The sequence below is a fragment of the Scomber japonicus genome, chromosome 16 (genome assembly GCF_027409825.1).
Source record: "Scomber japonicus isolate fScoJap1 chromosome 16, fScoJap1.pri, whole genome shotgun sequence".
Taxonomy (NCBI): domain Eukaryota; kingdom Metazoa; phylum Chordata; class Actinopteri; order Scombriformes; family Scombridae; genus Scomber; species Scomber japonicus.
Window position 1 is genome coordinate 6,818,610 of NC_070593.1, and position 15,407 is coordinate 6,834,016.

Here is a 15,407-nt window from a genome sequence, read left to right on the forward strand (position 1 = left end):
TTTGCTTTAAAAAGTTTGAAAGCTACTGTGTTGAGTAGTTTGCTGCTAGCCGAACATCCCAACATCACTAATGACTCGACCTACTTATCCAAAATTCAAAGTGAACTTGAAGTCTGTGATGTCATTAACTTAAAGTTCAGAGTTTCTCCTGGCTGGACTCGTTTGGCTCTGGAGCGGAAACCGAGCGGTCAAGCTGATTTATGATTTAGGGAGTTTGGGGGAGGGGGGTGTTCGTTGTGTTGGTGCAGCAGGCAGGATCTCAGGGCAGGTGTGAGGTGAGGTTCAGGTTCAGGTTCAGGTTCAGGTCCGCAGCAGACTGTGAACTCTCTGCAGCTGTAACTGGGACAGGACGAGGCGGTGGACCTGCTCCTGACCGCGGGAACACGGCACCATGACCCGACCCACCAGCACCGTGTCGCCCTGCTTCTCCTCCTTCGCCTAGAAAGAAACATTATCATTATTATTATTATATTGTGTGATATTAGATCTGCTAAGAGATGTTTGTAGCACACATCGACTGACTGAAGACTCAAACATGGTGGATCATTTAAAGTGTTGACTGAAAAATCCTGTGAGTGAGGAGCTATGAATGAATGAGTGAGTGAGTGCGTCCTCTGCGGCGCTCTTACTGTACCTTTACAAACGAAGTCGAAGGAAACGTGGCGAAGTCGGACGAGACTCGAGCTCCAGGTTGGTGGTTGACGACGTGCTCCGCTACTTCACCCTGAGAGACGGGAAGATGAACAGAAGAGAGGTGAGATGGGGTATTAAACTGGACTCAGTGGTGACGGTGTTTTGTACAATAAAAAAGTGAGATTCTACAATATTTTACTGTTTGAACTATTTTCATCATTTGTGTAGATTTTAAGTTGATTTGTGAAAACCTTGTAGCATGCAGGAGTTCAAGTGTGTTCAATGTTCAGTAGAGGTTTGTATGAATCATTAAGACATTTATACATAGTGTTATTTTACTTCCCATTTTAGTATTTTTAATATTCAGCACTTCAAAAAAATATTTTGCCATTGCAACCGATGTGCTGTATGGTGTATAATCTGAATGACAAACTATATCAATCTATTTTTATAATTTAATACACTGATGTCTTTTAAAAGGGCATCCTTAATGACAGAATATAACTTGTAATACTGTACTATAGCTAGTAGTATAGTACTGCATTTTTACTACAAAGAAGACAGAAGACATTGATGCTGAATATAGCTGTCTTTTTGGAGGAAATATTAACTGGTAATAAAATACAGATTTAAAAAAAAAAACACAAAACTCATTATTACCCCAAAAACATGCAGAGAAGGTAAAATATGTTCTACTTTATCTCTGACTAGTCTTTGTTTTTCAGACCGAACAGCCTCCAGTAATAAGATAGAACAGCTGCCTGAGAGACGAAGCTCAGGGCAAAACAGTCTGTAGAGCGATCACGATGCTTAAGTTTCTTTGTTTCTTGACATTTTTAATCATCTCAGATCGTCTTATATTTAAGTTTTGACAGCTGGACAGTTAGAGGACGATGCTTAGAGAGAAAAGCAACCTGAAACTATAAAATCCACAGTCGGAAACACAGCCTTGTGTGTGTGTGTACCTTGAGTCTGTCCAGAGTGTCGTTCAGAGACTGTAATCTAGCCGTCTGCTCCAGTAGCTGAGCGCTGGGCGTCACTGCAAAACAAACAAAAACAAATCTGTTCACACAACGAGCTGCACGTGTTAGAAAAGATGGTTCTCTATTATCTGTCTGTCTTCATAAACCAGAACAATGATGGCAGCTTCTCATAAATTAGCAGCTTAAAGAAGTGATTAAAAAGTCTCACTGCATGTATTGAACCCCTTTTAGCAGCTGTTACGGTAACGTACGCTCACATACCTGGAGACTTCCCTGTGATGTCGACCACCTTCACGTTGGCGCTCATCTGCAGCAGAGTCTCCAGCAGCTGGTCCGTCTTACGGTAGAGAGCGCTGGAGGTCACCTCAGGACGGCCTCCATCTTTGGAGGGAAGTTTGGTGACGTGGAGAGGAGGCAGAGACGCCAGCTGGGAGCGCATCTTCTCAGCCTGAGACGTTAGAGAAGACGATATTAAGTAATAACTCGTTTATAAAAACCTCAAAATGCAATAATTAATAATACACAATATGGAAACAGAGCCAGCAGCTTCTCCTCCTCACAGATGTGTAAAATGAGCCAGATGTTTCGTACCTTCAGCCTGTTGTTATCGTTCTTCAGGTGTTTGATGCAGAGTCGCTGTGCTTCGATCTGCTGAGTCAGCAGCGGAGAGTCGATCACCTGGACGCCCGAACCTGAACCCACAGTGGACATCATGTTCGCTGTGAGGGTGAGACGGAGAGGAGAGGAGAGAGGTACGAGTTATCAACAGCTGACTGAGCCCAAACTTATATTATACTGTTTATATTCTCAGTTTGAAGCAAAAATAATGATTTACAGCAGCCATGTTTAACTTTAATTAAAAAAAAAAAAAAGAGCATGCAGACTTTTAGAATAATTGATAAGTGATGAAGTTGTTGTTCAGTTTTTTCTTCTCCTTTCATAAGATAAGACAGCCTTTATTGCCATTGTACAGTCACCTATACAGTGTAATTTGGGAGTGCCGCAACTTACAGTGCGTTACAGATAAAAACACAAAAAAATATAAGTATTAATATATAAATGGACTATAATTATCACTCAATACAGTCAAAATATTGTTATATATTATTAAGATCCATGCAAAGATTATTGCCATTGTACAGTCACCTATGCAATGATATTAATATAAGTATTAATATATAATACAGTCAAAATATTATATATTAGATAAGATCCATGCAAAGAACTTAGTGTTAAACTAAATAAATTGATACTAATGTCTACAAATGTGATTAAGGCTTTAAAAAAAATAAGAAGCTTGTAATTAACGTAGATATTAATGTTTGATGAATGCATTAAAGAAGATAATACACACACACCCGACACATTATATCCATCACATGATGAATAGATATAATATACAAATAAAAGCTTTTCATTCTTAATGGTTAAATCTCAAAGTGATGCATGCACGTTTCATTTTCACTGTTAATTATTCAGAGCATGCAGGATCATGGTCAGTAGAAGCAGGTAGATACCTTTTTGTTCCTCTGCAGGTAAAGAAGAAGTGAGAGAGATTAAAGAGGAAACAGTCAGTGAGGATGAAGAGGTCGATGTTTGTCAGAAGAGGAATTAAACCATCAATCAGACGACAGGAGCAACAGGAGGGTCGACTAGTGTTTAAAAATACTTCTGATGATTATATCTGACGTTTAGCTGCATGCTCGTGTCGCTGTGAGGCTTCTTTAGTGTTTAATCTCTTATTGGTTAACGTAGGTTTCCGTCACTCACCTCCTGCCACTCCCGTAACTATGGAAGCGATTCCTGACGGGCCGTTTCCTCTCAGCCCGTCGATGGTCATCTTTGATTGGCTGTTGATTCTCTGCTTCAGCTCCGCCTTCTCCGACTCCAGCTGGTCGATGTCGGCCTGCAGAGCGTCCATCGTCTCCTCGAACTCCCTGCAGAGGACGACATCATCATCATCATCATCATCATCATCATCACACACACACACACAAAAACCCGACTAAGAACAAGTCTAACAGCTGTTTCTCTTTCCGTCTGAGCTCGTTCGTACTTCTCTTTCTTCTTCAGCAGCGTCTGAGCCTCGTCCAGCTGTGTCTGGATCTTCTCCACACGTTCATCAGCGTCTTTGGATGAACTGTCGAGCTTCTTCTCCAGCAGACTGAGGCGGACGTTCGCTTCGCTCAACTCTTCTCCCTGAAAACATACAAATCAGGTTTCAGTCAAAAAAAGTCATTTTTAAGCAACAATGCCCAACATTTGATATTTCAGGGTTCTTAAATGTGAGGATTTGTTGCTTTTCCTGATTTATAAATGAGTGTAAGATTAATATTTGGGGTGTTATGGCATTGGATGATATCATCTCGTGCTTCAGGATATTTAGATTATTTTTCGTTGCTTTCTGATGATTTATAGATCCAACAGATAATCGACTAATCAACAAAAATAGAGACAGATTAACTGAAAATGAGAATATTCATTTGGTTATTATGGTTTTAAATATTGTTGTGTCAGTCTTGGGTCAAATGCTGGATGTCTTCAATCACACTTTTTAATTTAGACTTTTTAGATTTTAAAAATCCATTATGTATTCTTACATCAGTTTATCTGCTGATATTGAATTAATCCTGATAAATGACTCAGCAGTTCTGTGTTTATTGGTTTTTATTATGTGTTTTTCTACCTTAATCTTGAGAGACTTCTTCAGCTCTTTGATGACCGTCTCTCTGTCCTCCAGCTTCATACCCAAACCTTCTGCGTCTGTGATTTCTGCCCGAAGAGCCGCCGCCCGCACCTCCACAGGTGGCGGGTTCTGATTCAAACAAACAAATATTCAGCATTAATAAAACAACTCAACTAAAACCATGACGTGAGGTGAGAAGTCGAGCAGTGATTCCTACACAGCTGATACTCTCACTGACTCACCTGGCTCTGAGGCCTCTCTGAGTCGTACTCGCCCTCCTGCATGGCGGTGGCCATCTTGTTCATGGTTGTTATGACGATGCAACAGGACTGTCGCAGATACTCGTAGGGGTTTGCACCCTGGAGTCCATAAATCTGAGATACCAAAGATTAAATCTGTTAATAATGTTCTGTGGATGTTTATCTGAACACTTTCTGACTTCATTTCTTACACTCTGACAACTTTTTACCCAAACTGATCACCAAATACTTCACTTCCTCTCTCCTGTCCATTATTTTTTTTCAGTTTACAGCACTTCAATATATCAGAATATTTTTACACATTTAAGTTCTTCTACTAAACGAATTAAGAGAGAACATTTTGCTTATACTATTACATTTCAAAAAATTAGATATGAAGTTTTACACAGCCACACACTTTCCCATCATGTGTCTCGATACTGAAAAAATTAAACAATTATATGTCATTACTACAAAAAATGGTGGGCCTGAAGATAAATCTTAATGCTCCTCATCAATACTTAATAAGACAAACAACTGAGGAGCAGTAACAACAACATTAGAGCAGTAAAATGCATTAATATAACATGTTAGAGAGAGTAGAGAGAAGTTTTAACGTACCTGTTCTCCTGCCTTGAACGCCACATCCTCCAGTTTGACAGCCGCCAGCCCCTCCTGTTCTCCGAGAGGTGACATCATCTGAGCTCCGGCGGCCGCCACTTCCTGCAGCACCGCCACCACCCAGGTCAGGTGTTTCCTGCAGTCTGACAGTGTGTCAGACACCTGCGGGGCAAAGTTTGAATATCAATGTTATCACAGAAAATCATTAAGGTCTTTATATAATGTATGAATCAGTCGCTGTGTGTTACCGGCTGTCCGAAGCTGAGCGCTGACGGGATGCCTGGAGCGTCGGTTCCCGGCATTCTGCGACGGATCTTCTTGCAGAACTGACGGATGTCGCTGCAGGAAGTCTCCAGATCCTTCAGCAGCACGGCCAGGTCCGCCTTCTCCTGACCGGCGTGCAGGAACGCCCGCAGACGGCCCACCTCCACCGCCATGCAGTCCAACGCACTCTGAGTGAACTGAACATGAACGCAGCAGAGGACGGTTAGCGGAGGAAGCAGCTGAATAGTCACAATATTTAAAGTCTGCAATTCAGTTATATTATTCATTGTATTTTTTTTTGGACTTATATATGTAGCTCATTGCAACTACTGTCTGTAATAATTGGCATTATGATTATTTATTTTATTTAATCCGGTTATTGGTTTAATTTTAATACTCATTTCTGTTTCTGTCTTTTTCTGGTTGTGAATTCTGTTTCAATAAAATATTTGATCGCAAAAAAAAAGAAGTCTGGAATTCAGACATGTGGTGTTTGATCGTGTGTTTGTACTCACTCTGATGTGGTCGGCCAGCTGCATGGTGCATTCCTCGTTCTGGTCTGCCAGGTGGATGCTGTACAGATGCTGAAACAGACAAACAGACAAGGTGAAATAACAGTGATGACCTCGATATGAACTCACTTTCAGTTATGTGTAATACTTTCACTCAGTTGCCAGTTTATTTATTATTAACTACAACCTCGAAAATGAACTTCAAACTTTTAACCTTCATGAAGGATTTATTGCAACATTGCGAGTATATATCTCAAAAGATACAACATCATAGAGTAAGTTAGGCCCAACATTTAGCTTGATATGAATTAAAAGTTAATGACTTTTCTTTTAAACAGACTTGTCAATCTGATAAATAACAATTTTTCCTGATTCAGTCACATTTTATTATGATGAATACACCTGAAGAGTGAAAGTCAACTGATTCTTTTAGCATAAAAAGAAGCAACTCTTGCAAAGTGATTATGCATCCAACGTTTAAATGAAAGAATGAATGAAGAAACTATCAAACTCTTGGTTATTGGTATGTTTTCATTTTTTGGTGTCTAGATGTTTGAGTAAAAAACAAAAGTTTATGCCTTTTTTTTTTTTTTAAATAAACTATCAAACTTCGTCATTTTGGTTAAAATTACTACAGAGTGTCTGCTATTTGAAAATATTTCGATTTTTAAAAGAAGATGTGGAGCAAAGACAGAACAGCAGATGCTCATGATGCTGTAACTCCTATTATTTTTGTGAATAAACACACTTTATAAGCTGTAGCTATAAACATATATATGTGTGTGTGTGTGTGTGTGTGTGTGTGTGTGTACCTGATAGTATTTGATGGCCTTGGTGAGCGGCTCCACGTTGACGGTCTCGTCCAGCTGGTCTTTGTGCAGCAGGTCGATGAGGAAATCCAGCGAACGTTCGTGGACGCTCATCTCCGGATACAGAGCGCCGATCTTCTTATAGACGTCCACGCTGCACTGAGCCAGAGCCCTGACACACACACACACATGAGACTTATATGAGTCCGTACACTAACCTTTAACATGATTTATGTGAGGAGAAATGTCTTGGATTATTATAATTAACTTAAATAAACGTCTTGCAACTTTAAAAGTGAACAAAACTGACTTCTTTCTTTCTTTATCTTTACACATCACTCCATTTTTCTACACTCTGACTCTCTCCCCTGCTGTACATCTTTGATTTAAGATTATTACTGTGACACATACTGCTCGTATTTGTGGAGCGTGGCCTGCAGGAGACTCAGCGAGTAGACGAGGCCGCCGGCGAAGCTCAGCTGCTCCCCGATGGCTCCCTTCAGCCCCGTTCTCTCCACGCAGTTCTCATTCAGGTCAAACTTCTCCTGAGCCTGTTTGCTGATCAGCTCGGCCTGAAGAAACACACATGAACAGGTTTAAATACATAAGAAGAGACAGAATGGAATAGAATATGTTATGTGTATGTATTTTATAATGTCAAAATGGAAATGCAGTCCTTAAAAGTGCAAGGAAACAATAATAATACATTATAGTAGCTGCATTTAGTACAGTTATGGCTTTCTTTCTTAAATATATAAGAAAAGACAGTTAAAACTCTTCCTCCTTCCTATTTGAGCTGCAGCCAATAAAAATCTTAAGTTTACTGACATCTTCTCCTTTGTGTTGCATTTCAGTGCTTTTATTTTCCAGATAAATCAAAGTAAGGTCACTCTTACTTGGATTCACTTCAGTAGTATGTTTCACAAAAAGATTGAGGCTCAACCAAACACTCATAAAAGCTAAAAATCACTCAAACCTCTTTGCTTTAACTATGCAAAAATCCACATCATTGATTTTAATCCATCATCGTCATCTCTCCTCTTCATCTCCCACTGGTCTGTCTCGCCGCTCACCATCTGTTCATTGTAATCAGATTTCTTTTTTTAGCGTACTCTGTGTGGCCGTTACCTTGCAGATCAGTCTGGGCATGAGCAGCAGCACCAGGATGCAGTCGTGGTCTCCGCCGTGACGGAGGAAGGACTCCGGCATGAAAGACGTCAGGAGAGAAACGTGTCTGTTAGCCTGACCCACCTCCATCTTCCTCAGCTCCATCTCGATGGCCTGGACACAAACAGAGAAAGAAGGAACAGCTATTAGATCACGTAACTTTAAAACTCTGTTCTCGTAAAAGCACATGAGTGATAAAAAGGGACATTCAGGATGACAGCTCGGTTATCACACAGCTCCGAACTACGTATCCAGACTAACGGGCTCCTGACCTTGGCGTAGGCCTTCGTCTCAGCAAACTTAATCTTGAAATCAAACATCTCAGCTGGCGGTTGCTGCTGCAGCTCTGCGGAGGCTTCCTGCTGGCTCGTCAGCTCTCTGTTCACCTCCTGCAGCAGAACACAAAGGAAGGATCAGGACAGAGAGTCGGACAGAAAGACCACAGATCAGATAATATGCTAAATGCTAAATATGCTGCAGCAGCGGAACAGGAGGAACACAGTTTGTACAGTCAGTGACAAATAAAGGTTGGCAAGATGAGCAATTCAAAAATATCTTTAAAAATTGTCTTAAAAGCAGCATCAGGTTTATTAAAATGTACCTAACCCTAACCCATTTGAAATGACATTTGCACCATTTTTTTAAGCAAAAATAAGACTATATGCTCCTAAAAATGTCAAATGGAGCAATGTTCTTAATTTGCACGTTTTGAACCAGCACCTCAACCAGTAAAATGTTTTTTTATTTTTAAAACTTGCACTTTATTACGTCATGTGTTTCTATAATAGATTTTAGTATCCTTATTTACTTCTATCTATCTATCTATCTATCTATCTATCTATCTATCTATCTATCTATCTATCTATTGTATTCCATTAATAGTTGATATGGTGTTTTATTGAGTATTTAGCATTTTTAAGTTGAATTATTTGGTACAAAGTTTTTATGGTTACACCACTTAGACATTTTTGCCATAATCCTCTAATATATTCTGTCAAAATGGATTAAAAGCAGAAATTTGATGCTGGGTCCACAAAAGAAGAATGTGTGCAAGTTATTCATTTATTTTCACATTTTAACCTTTTTAAATGTGACTAAATCCACACAGACACACAAACACTCGTCATTGACCGACCTGCAGGTGAGCCGTGAGCTCTCGGTACTTCTTGATGGTCTGCTGGTAGTCGGCGACGGTCTCCTGCGCAGCTTCCACTCGTTTCTCCGACTCTCTGACTTTCGCCGCGCCGAGATCCAACATCTCCCTCAGCTCCAGCTCCGTCTCTCTGGCGTTCTCCTGCAGCTCGTCGTTCATCTCGTTGATGGCTTCCTGCAGCGAGGAAACAGTGGCAGAGAGAAAAGAACTGCGTCAGACCCAAAAACAAAAGACGAGTTATGAATAGATTAGATTAAAGCCACAATATGTATAATTTAAACAGGATTGTAACATTTTGATTTTAAAGGTTTTACACACAGTGACTTTCATGTATTGTAAAGTTATTATTTTGACTGTGACAGCGGCCGTGCAGAAAGCCTCATGTGTTCCTGATCAAGGTCAATGAAGAACAGAGGAAATAGTAACTGAGCGATGACTGCAGTGGTAACAAAAAGACCCGAGGGCGGCACACACATATTAATGTCTTTGAGCCAATATCAATAATGAAATGAGTCAGCAAACAGCCACACTTTCATTTTTTACAGCTGAGCAGGAAAATATTTGTCTATAAACAGAGATTATTAAAAAAAAAGGAAGGAAGTAAGGAAGGAAGGAAGGGCGGAATGACAGAAGGAAAGAAGGAAGGAAGGAAGAAAGGACAGAAGGAAGGAAGGAAGGAAGGAAGGAAGAAAGAAAGAAAGAAAGGGGAGGAAGGACAGAAGGAAGGAAAAGATGGAAGGGGAGACAGGAAGTAAAGATGGAAGGAAGGAAGAAAGGAGGGAAGAGAAGACAGGAAGGACTAATGGAAGGAAGGAAGGAAGGAAGGAAGGAAGGAAGAGAGGGAGGAAAAGGAAGGGAAGACAGGAAGGACTAATGGAAGGAAGGAAGGAAGGAAAAGAAGACAGGAAGTAAAGATGGAGGAAGGGGAAGAGGGACAAACGTAAGGAAGGAAGAGAAGACGAAAGAAAGATGGAGGGAAGGAAGGAAAAGAGGAAAAAAGAAAGAGGGCCGGATTGAACTCCTTGGTGGGCCAGTTCTGGGCCACGGGCCGCATGTTTGACACCCCTGGTCTACAACTTGAAGATTTTCTGATTTAATTCTTTGTCTTTTTGTGACTCTGTTCTGATGTTACTCATACATGGTTACATGGTTTGTGTGTGTGTGTGTGTGTGTGTGTGTCTGTGTGTGTGTGTGTGTGTGTGTGTGTGTGTGTGTGTGTGTGTGTGTGTGTGTGTGTCTCTTCACAGTGAGACTCACCAGATCTGTCACCGTCTCTCTCAGCTCTCTAACTTTCTCCTCCAGGTCCAGATTCCTCTCAGTCAGCATCTCCACCATCTCCTCCGCCCCTAAAGCTGCATCCACCTGAAAACAGCGAACACATCATCATCATCATCATCATCATTATTATTATTATCAGCAGCAGCAGCAGCGGTGGAGAGCTCTCCTGACCTCATGAATCACATCAGTGACCTTTTCACTCCAAACTAAATTGAGGCTGATATTTTGGTGGCAGAGCTTCAACAAGATGAAACATCAATCACTGAAACTCTTCCAACTTTTTTTACTCAGTTTTTTCAGACAGTACAGAGTAGTAAATAAACTTTATGTTACATCAGAGCATCTTCATTATACATTATATTATATTATATTAAGGAAAATAAATTATAAATAATGAAATTTGTAGATAAATAGATGATCTCTGTCTCTCTCTCTCTCCCTCTCTCTCCCTTTTCCTTCTCTCTCTCTCTCTGTCTCTCTCTCTTCCTTCTCTCACCCTCTGTCTCTCTCTCTCTTCCTTCTCTCTCTCTCTCCTTGTCTGTCTGTCTCTCTCTCTCTCTCTCTCTTCCTTCTCTCCCTTTTCCTTCTCTCTCTCTCTCTGTCTCTCTCTCTCTTCCTTCTCTCCCTTTTCCTTCTCTCTCTCTCTCTGTCTCTCTCTCTCTTCCTTCTCTCACCCTCTGTCTCTCTCTCTCTTCCTTCTCTCTCTCTCTCCTTGTCTGTCTGTCTGTCTGTCTCTCTCTCTCTCTTCCTTCTCCCCCTTTTCCTTCTCTCTCTCTCTCTCTGTCTCTCTCTCTCTTCTTTCTCTCACCCTCTGTCTCTCTCTCTCTTCCTTCTCTCTCTGTCTCTGTCTCTCTCTCTGTCTCTGTCTCTCTCTCTCTCTCTCTCTCTCTCTCTCTCTCTCTCTCTCTCTCTCTCTCTCTCTCTCTCTCTCTCTCTCTCTCTCTCTCTCTCTCTCTCAGAATCATCAGGAACAATAGCAAGCGTATTATATTATTATAAAGGTTAGCAGAGGGCTCCAGGTATTATAGAACTTTAACTCCTCTAATTGCAGACGTATCATTCATCATATCATCAAATCATTTCAATCACCGAACCTCTCACCTGTTCTTTCAGCTCGTCGATGGTCTTTTCTGCCACCGTCATCTCTTCCTGCAGTTTTTCTTTCTGGGCCCTCAAAGCGTCCAGCTCCACGTTCTTCTTCTCCATCTGCTTCTGCAACTTCACGTGTTCCTGTTTCTCCGACGCAGACAGATCACGCATCCTGATGACACAAAGTAGAGTTCATGCAAGGTTGGTTAGTTAGTTTATTTATTTATTCACTTTGAACATGCAAGCCAAAAAAACAAGCTGCTAAGAGCTTTGTTGGATTTCTGTCACATCTCTCAACATCTTTTCTTTCTTTCTTTACTGTCAACATGTGAACAAAGTAAAATTAGACTAAAATCATTTCTGGCATTCGAGGTTTTTCATTCACAATAATGGAAACAACGTCACAAACCCACCTGACCAGCGCTTCCTTCAGTCTGCCGTTCTGCTCCTCCAGCTGTTTGACATGGTAACTGGAGGCGGCTCCATCCGAACCTGAGAGGAACCCAAAAACATGACTGAGCTCTACAGGATCTGTGACAGGTGGTGAGATACACTCGTTTTTTTTTAAAGGGGAACGTCACAGATTTTACATCAAAGTCTGTTTTTTTACACGTGTTGTAGAGAACGACTGTAACATGCCTGAATCTGTGCAGCAAAGTGAATTGAGTTAATCCTCCTGTTGTCCTCAAGTCAAGGAACGAAGGGAGGAAGGAAGGATGGAAGGGAAGAAGAAGGAAGGTGGAAGAAGGAAGGAAAGGAGGGAGGAAGGAAGGAAGGGAGGAAGAAGGAAGGAAGAAGGAAGGAAAGGAGGGAGGAAGGAAGGAAGGAAGGGAGGGAGGAAGGAAGGAAGAAGGAAGGAAGGGAGGAAGGAAGAATGGAAGGAAGAAGGAAGGAAGGGAGGGAGGAAGGAAGGATGGAAGGGAGGAAGAAGGAAGGAAGGGAGCGAGGAAGGAAGGATGGAAGGGAGGGAGGAAGAAGGAAGGGAGGGAGGGAGGAAGGAAGGATGGAAGGGAGGAAGAAGGAAGGAAGGGAGGAAAGAAGGGAGGAAAGAAGGAACAGTCAAAATAGACAGGGTCAATTTGACCCGGGAGGACAACAGGAAGGTTAAGTTGCATTGTGGGTAATATAGGCACTATGTTTTGTCTCTGGTTCTGCTGCATCAATGTTGATCCTTTTCTTTAGAGTGTGAAACTGAGTCAGAGGAGCTCTTTGAGTTTAAGTCACAGTCTGACGCTCAGAGAGGATTGATAGAGCTGCGTGTAGTTGCCAAAAAAGTTTCAATTTAACAAATGGTTGCTGTTCTTCTTGTGAGTTGGCTCGCTCTGTGTTAGCAGCACTTACGGCAGTTTAAATAAATAAAAAAACAACAGAAAAAGCTTTGCAGGATCAAGAAAAAGCAGAAAGCAGCGACACACTGCACTCAGAGGTCACTGATGATCAACCCGACATCATTTCAACAATCTCATCAAGTTACAGGCCAAAGTTTGATCTCACTAACTGACCACAGGCTTTATATCTGTAAGAAACTTAACCTTCATGTCATCCTCCCGGGTCAAATTGACCCCGTCTGTTTTGACTGTTCCTTCTTTCCTTCCGTCTGTCCTTCCTCCCTCCCTCCTTTTCTCTTTCTTTCCTCCCCCCTACCTTCCTCCCTTCCTTCTTTCCTCTGTCCTTCTTTCCTTCCTTCCTCCCTTCCTCTTTTCCTTTCTCTCTCCCTACCTCCTTCTTTCTTTCCCCCGTCCTTCCTTCCTCCCTCCCTCCCTCCTTCTCTCTTTCTTTCCTCCCCCCTACCTTCCTCCCTCCCTCCCTCCTTCTCTCTTTCTTTCCTCCCCCCTACCTTCCTCCCTTCCTTCTTTCCTCTGTCCTTCTTTCCTTCCTTCGTCTTTTCCCTTCTCTCTCCTTCCCTCCTCTTTCTTTCCTCCGTCCTTCCTTCCTCCCTTCCTCCTTTCCTTCCTTACTTCCTTCCCTCCTCCCTCCTTTCCTTCCTTCTTCCCTCCTACCTTCCATCCTTCCTTGACTCGAGGACAACAGGAGGGCTAATTGTTTATTTCTGACATTTTGTTACAGATTTCATGTTCAATGTTTTGTTCAGTCTCAAACTTATAGAAAGAGCTGAGTTGTGCATCAACACTTAATAAATATATTTGGATAAAAGGGTTGCAGCAAAAAATTATACTGTCAGTGCCGTCTTTATGAATGATCAATAAGATATAAAATCGAATCAGTTCAGACGTCCATCTCCTCCCGTTAAAGACTGTGTGCTGTTTCAGTTCTAATAAATATTAATGAGGTTATATTCTCTTTCCTTGTCTTAACATTACCTTTCTCCTCGATCTCGTGCTTGAGGATCTCCAGGTCCATGGTGAGCTCGTCCACTCTCTCCTTCAGGGAGTCGACCTCCAGCTGCAGAGACTCCGCCCGCTCCTCGGCCATCTCTTTATCCAGCGTGGCCATCTCGATTGCATCTGCAGTGTCCGACATCTCCTCCATGTAGTGCTCCTTGGCCTCCAGCGCTTCTTTAGCCTCCTACACAGAGAGAGAGAGAGAGAGAGAGAGAGAGACAGAGAGAGAGATTCAATTATGTACAAATAGGACACTGTTCTGCTTTATCTATGTGATCTTAATACTGTCTCTACTAATAATGTCAGTCGGTTAGTACAACACTGAAATATCTCAACTACTGGATAGCCATAAAATATTACACACATATTCATGATCCCCAGATGATGAATCCTACAGACTCTGGTGAGCTTACAGGTCTAATAAAATACTAAATAAAAAGGTCTGATGAAGGTTTTATTTTCTCCAGTGTCCTTTTATGTTGCCTTTTTGTTATATTAAACAAATTGGTTTAAATTTTTGCCCATAATCATATATCTGTTTGTTTGCACTTTGTTATATTGCATATTGCACTTTATTGCCCTTATAGATGATCAATGTTTTATGAAATTGTTCTTAAATTGTTTTTAATTGTCTTAAATGTTCTTACAGTATGGCTCAGGGAATGTTTTCTAAATGTTGTTATATTGTTGTTTGACCCTTAATATAATGACAATAAAGCTAAATTAAATTAAACTAAACCTTATAATCTATATTTTCTCTATGACATTAGATATTCCTAGCTAAATAAGCAACAATCACATAAAATAAGAAATTATGTTACTTTTACATTATGTTCAATGCATTTATTTATATTTTTCATAACCATAAGTCCTGTTATTCACTGTTAGTCATCCACCCATCATCATTTTTATCATCTAGACATTCTTCTCAGGATCAAATTTGACCCTTTTTTTTATTTGAGAGCTGTAAAAACATCGAATACACATTTCTCCTAGGTGGAGTTTTCCTAATGGGACCTCAAATATACAAAAATGGAAATAAATTGTATATTATTTTTTTATTTTTGTGCATCTATCATAATAATCAAAAATCATCATTCAGACACATTGTTGTATTCATCATATTATATAAAATTATTTCCTGGGATATAAAATAATGATTAATCAAACATTTATTAATAATGATTAATAATGTAGAGACTAATTATGAGTCAGAATATGAATGGTATATAAGAGTAAAGTAACCTCTACCTCTTCATCCAATCATCTATTATTCAACACTCATTGTCTTTTACCCTTTTAGCCTCTTTGAGTTGTTTCTGCAGCTCGGCCTGCTGCTCCTGCATCTTGGTCTTCCATTCCTGCAGCTGCTCCAGCTGGATCTTGTGCTTCTCCAGCTCCTTCAGCTTGGCTTTGTCCTCCGTCCGCTTCATCTTCAGCGTCTCCAGCTTCTCCTCCAGGTCCTTCACCTGAGAGCGCAGCGCCTCCTCCTCCTGGGGCGGAGGACATGTGGAGGTGACAGAGGGCAAGAGAGAAAATGAGAGGATAGGAAAAGGGAGGATATTTTGGGAAATAAAAAAAACAAAAGGAGGAGTGGTGATGAGGACAGATGGAAGGAAAGAAGAGATTTA

General features: G+C 41.0%; 1 protein-coding gene across 1 annotated transcript in view; it reads right to left on the reverse strand.

Moving 5' to 3' along the window:
• Positions 1 to 296: 296 nt before the first annotated feature.
• dctn1b (dynactin 1b) overlaps positions 297 to 15,407 on the reverse strand; it is a 37,969-nt gene continuing 22,858 nt past the window's right edge. The window contains exons 5-26 of the mRNA XM_053335272.1: positions 15,072 to 15,269; positions 13,756 to 13,960; positions 11,848 to 11,926; positions 11,447 to 11,606; positions 10,325 to 10,429; positions 9,050 to 9,241; positions 8,187 to 8,303; positions 7,876 to 8,028; positions 7,159 to 7,319; positions 6,751 to 6,919; positions 5,942 to 6,010; positions 5,411 to 5,623; positions 5,163 to 5,324; positions 4,545 to 4,676; positions 4,303 to 4,431; positions 3,673 to 3,815; positions 3,387 to 3,553; positions 2,208 to 2,335; positions 1,878 to 2,064; positions 1,599 to 1,672; positions 635 to 724; positions 297 to 438 (exon numbers count right to left, since the gene is read on the reverse strand). Of these exons, the coding sequence (XP_053191247.1) occupies positions 301 to 438; positions 635 to 724; positions 1,599 to 1,672; positions 1,878 to 2,064; positions 2,208 to 2,335; positions 3,387 to 3,553; positions 3,673 to 3,815; positions 4,303 to 4,431; positions 4,545 to 4,676; positions 5,163 to 5,324; positions 5,411 to 5,623; positions 5,942 to 6,010; positions 6,751 to 6,919; positions 7,159 to 7,319; positions 7,876 to 8,028; positions 8,187 to 8,303; positions 9,050 to 9,241; positions 10,325 to 10,429; positions 11,447 to 11,606; positions 11,848 to 11,926; positions 13,756 to 13,960; positions 15,072 to 15,269 (3,171 nt within the window). The 3' untranslated portion in view covers positions 297 to 300. The remainder of the gene's footprint in view (positions 439 to 634; positions 725 to 1,598; positions 1,673 to 1,877; positions 2,065 to 2,207; positions 2,336 to 3,386; positions 3,554 to 3,672; positions 3,816 to 4,302; positions 4,432 to 4,544; positions 4,677 to 5,162; positions 5,325 to 5,410; positions 5,624 to 5,941; positions 6,011 to 6,750; positions 6,920 to 7,158; positions 7,320 to 7,875; positions 8,029 to 8,186; positions 8,304 to 9,049; positions 9,242 to 10,324; positions 10,430 to 11,446; positions 11,607 to 11,847; positions 11,927 to 13,755; positions 13,961 to 15,071; positions 15,270 to 15,407) is intronic.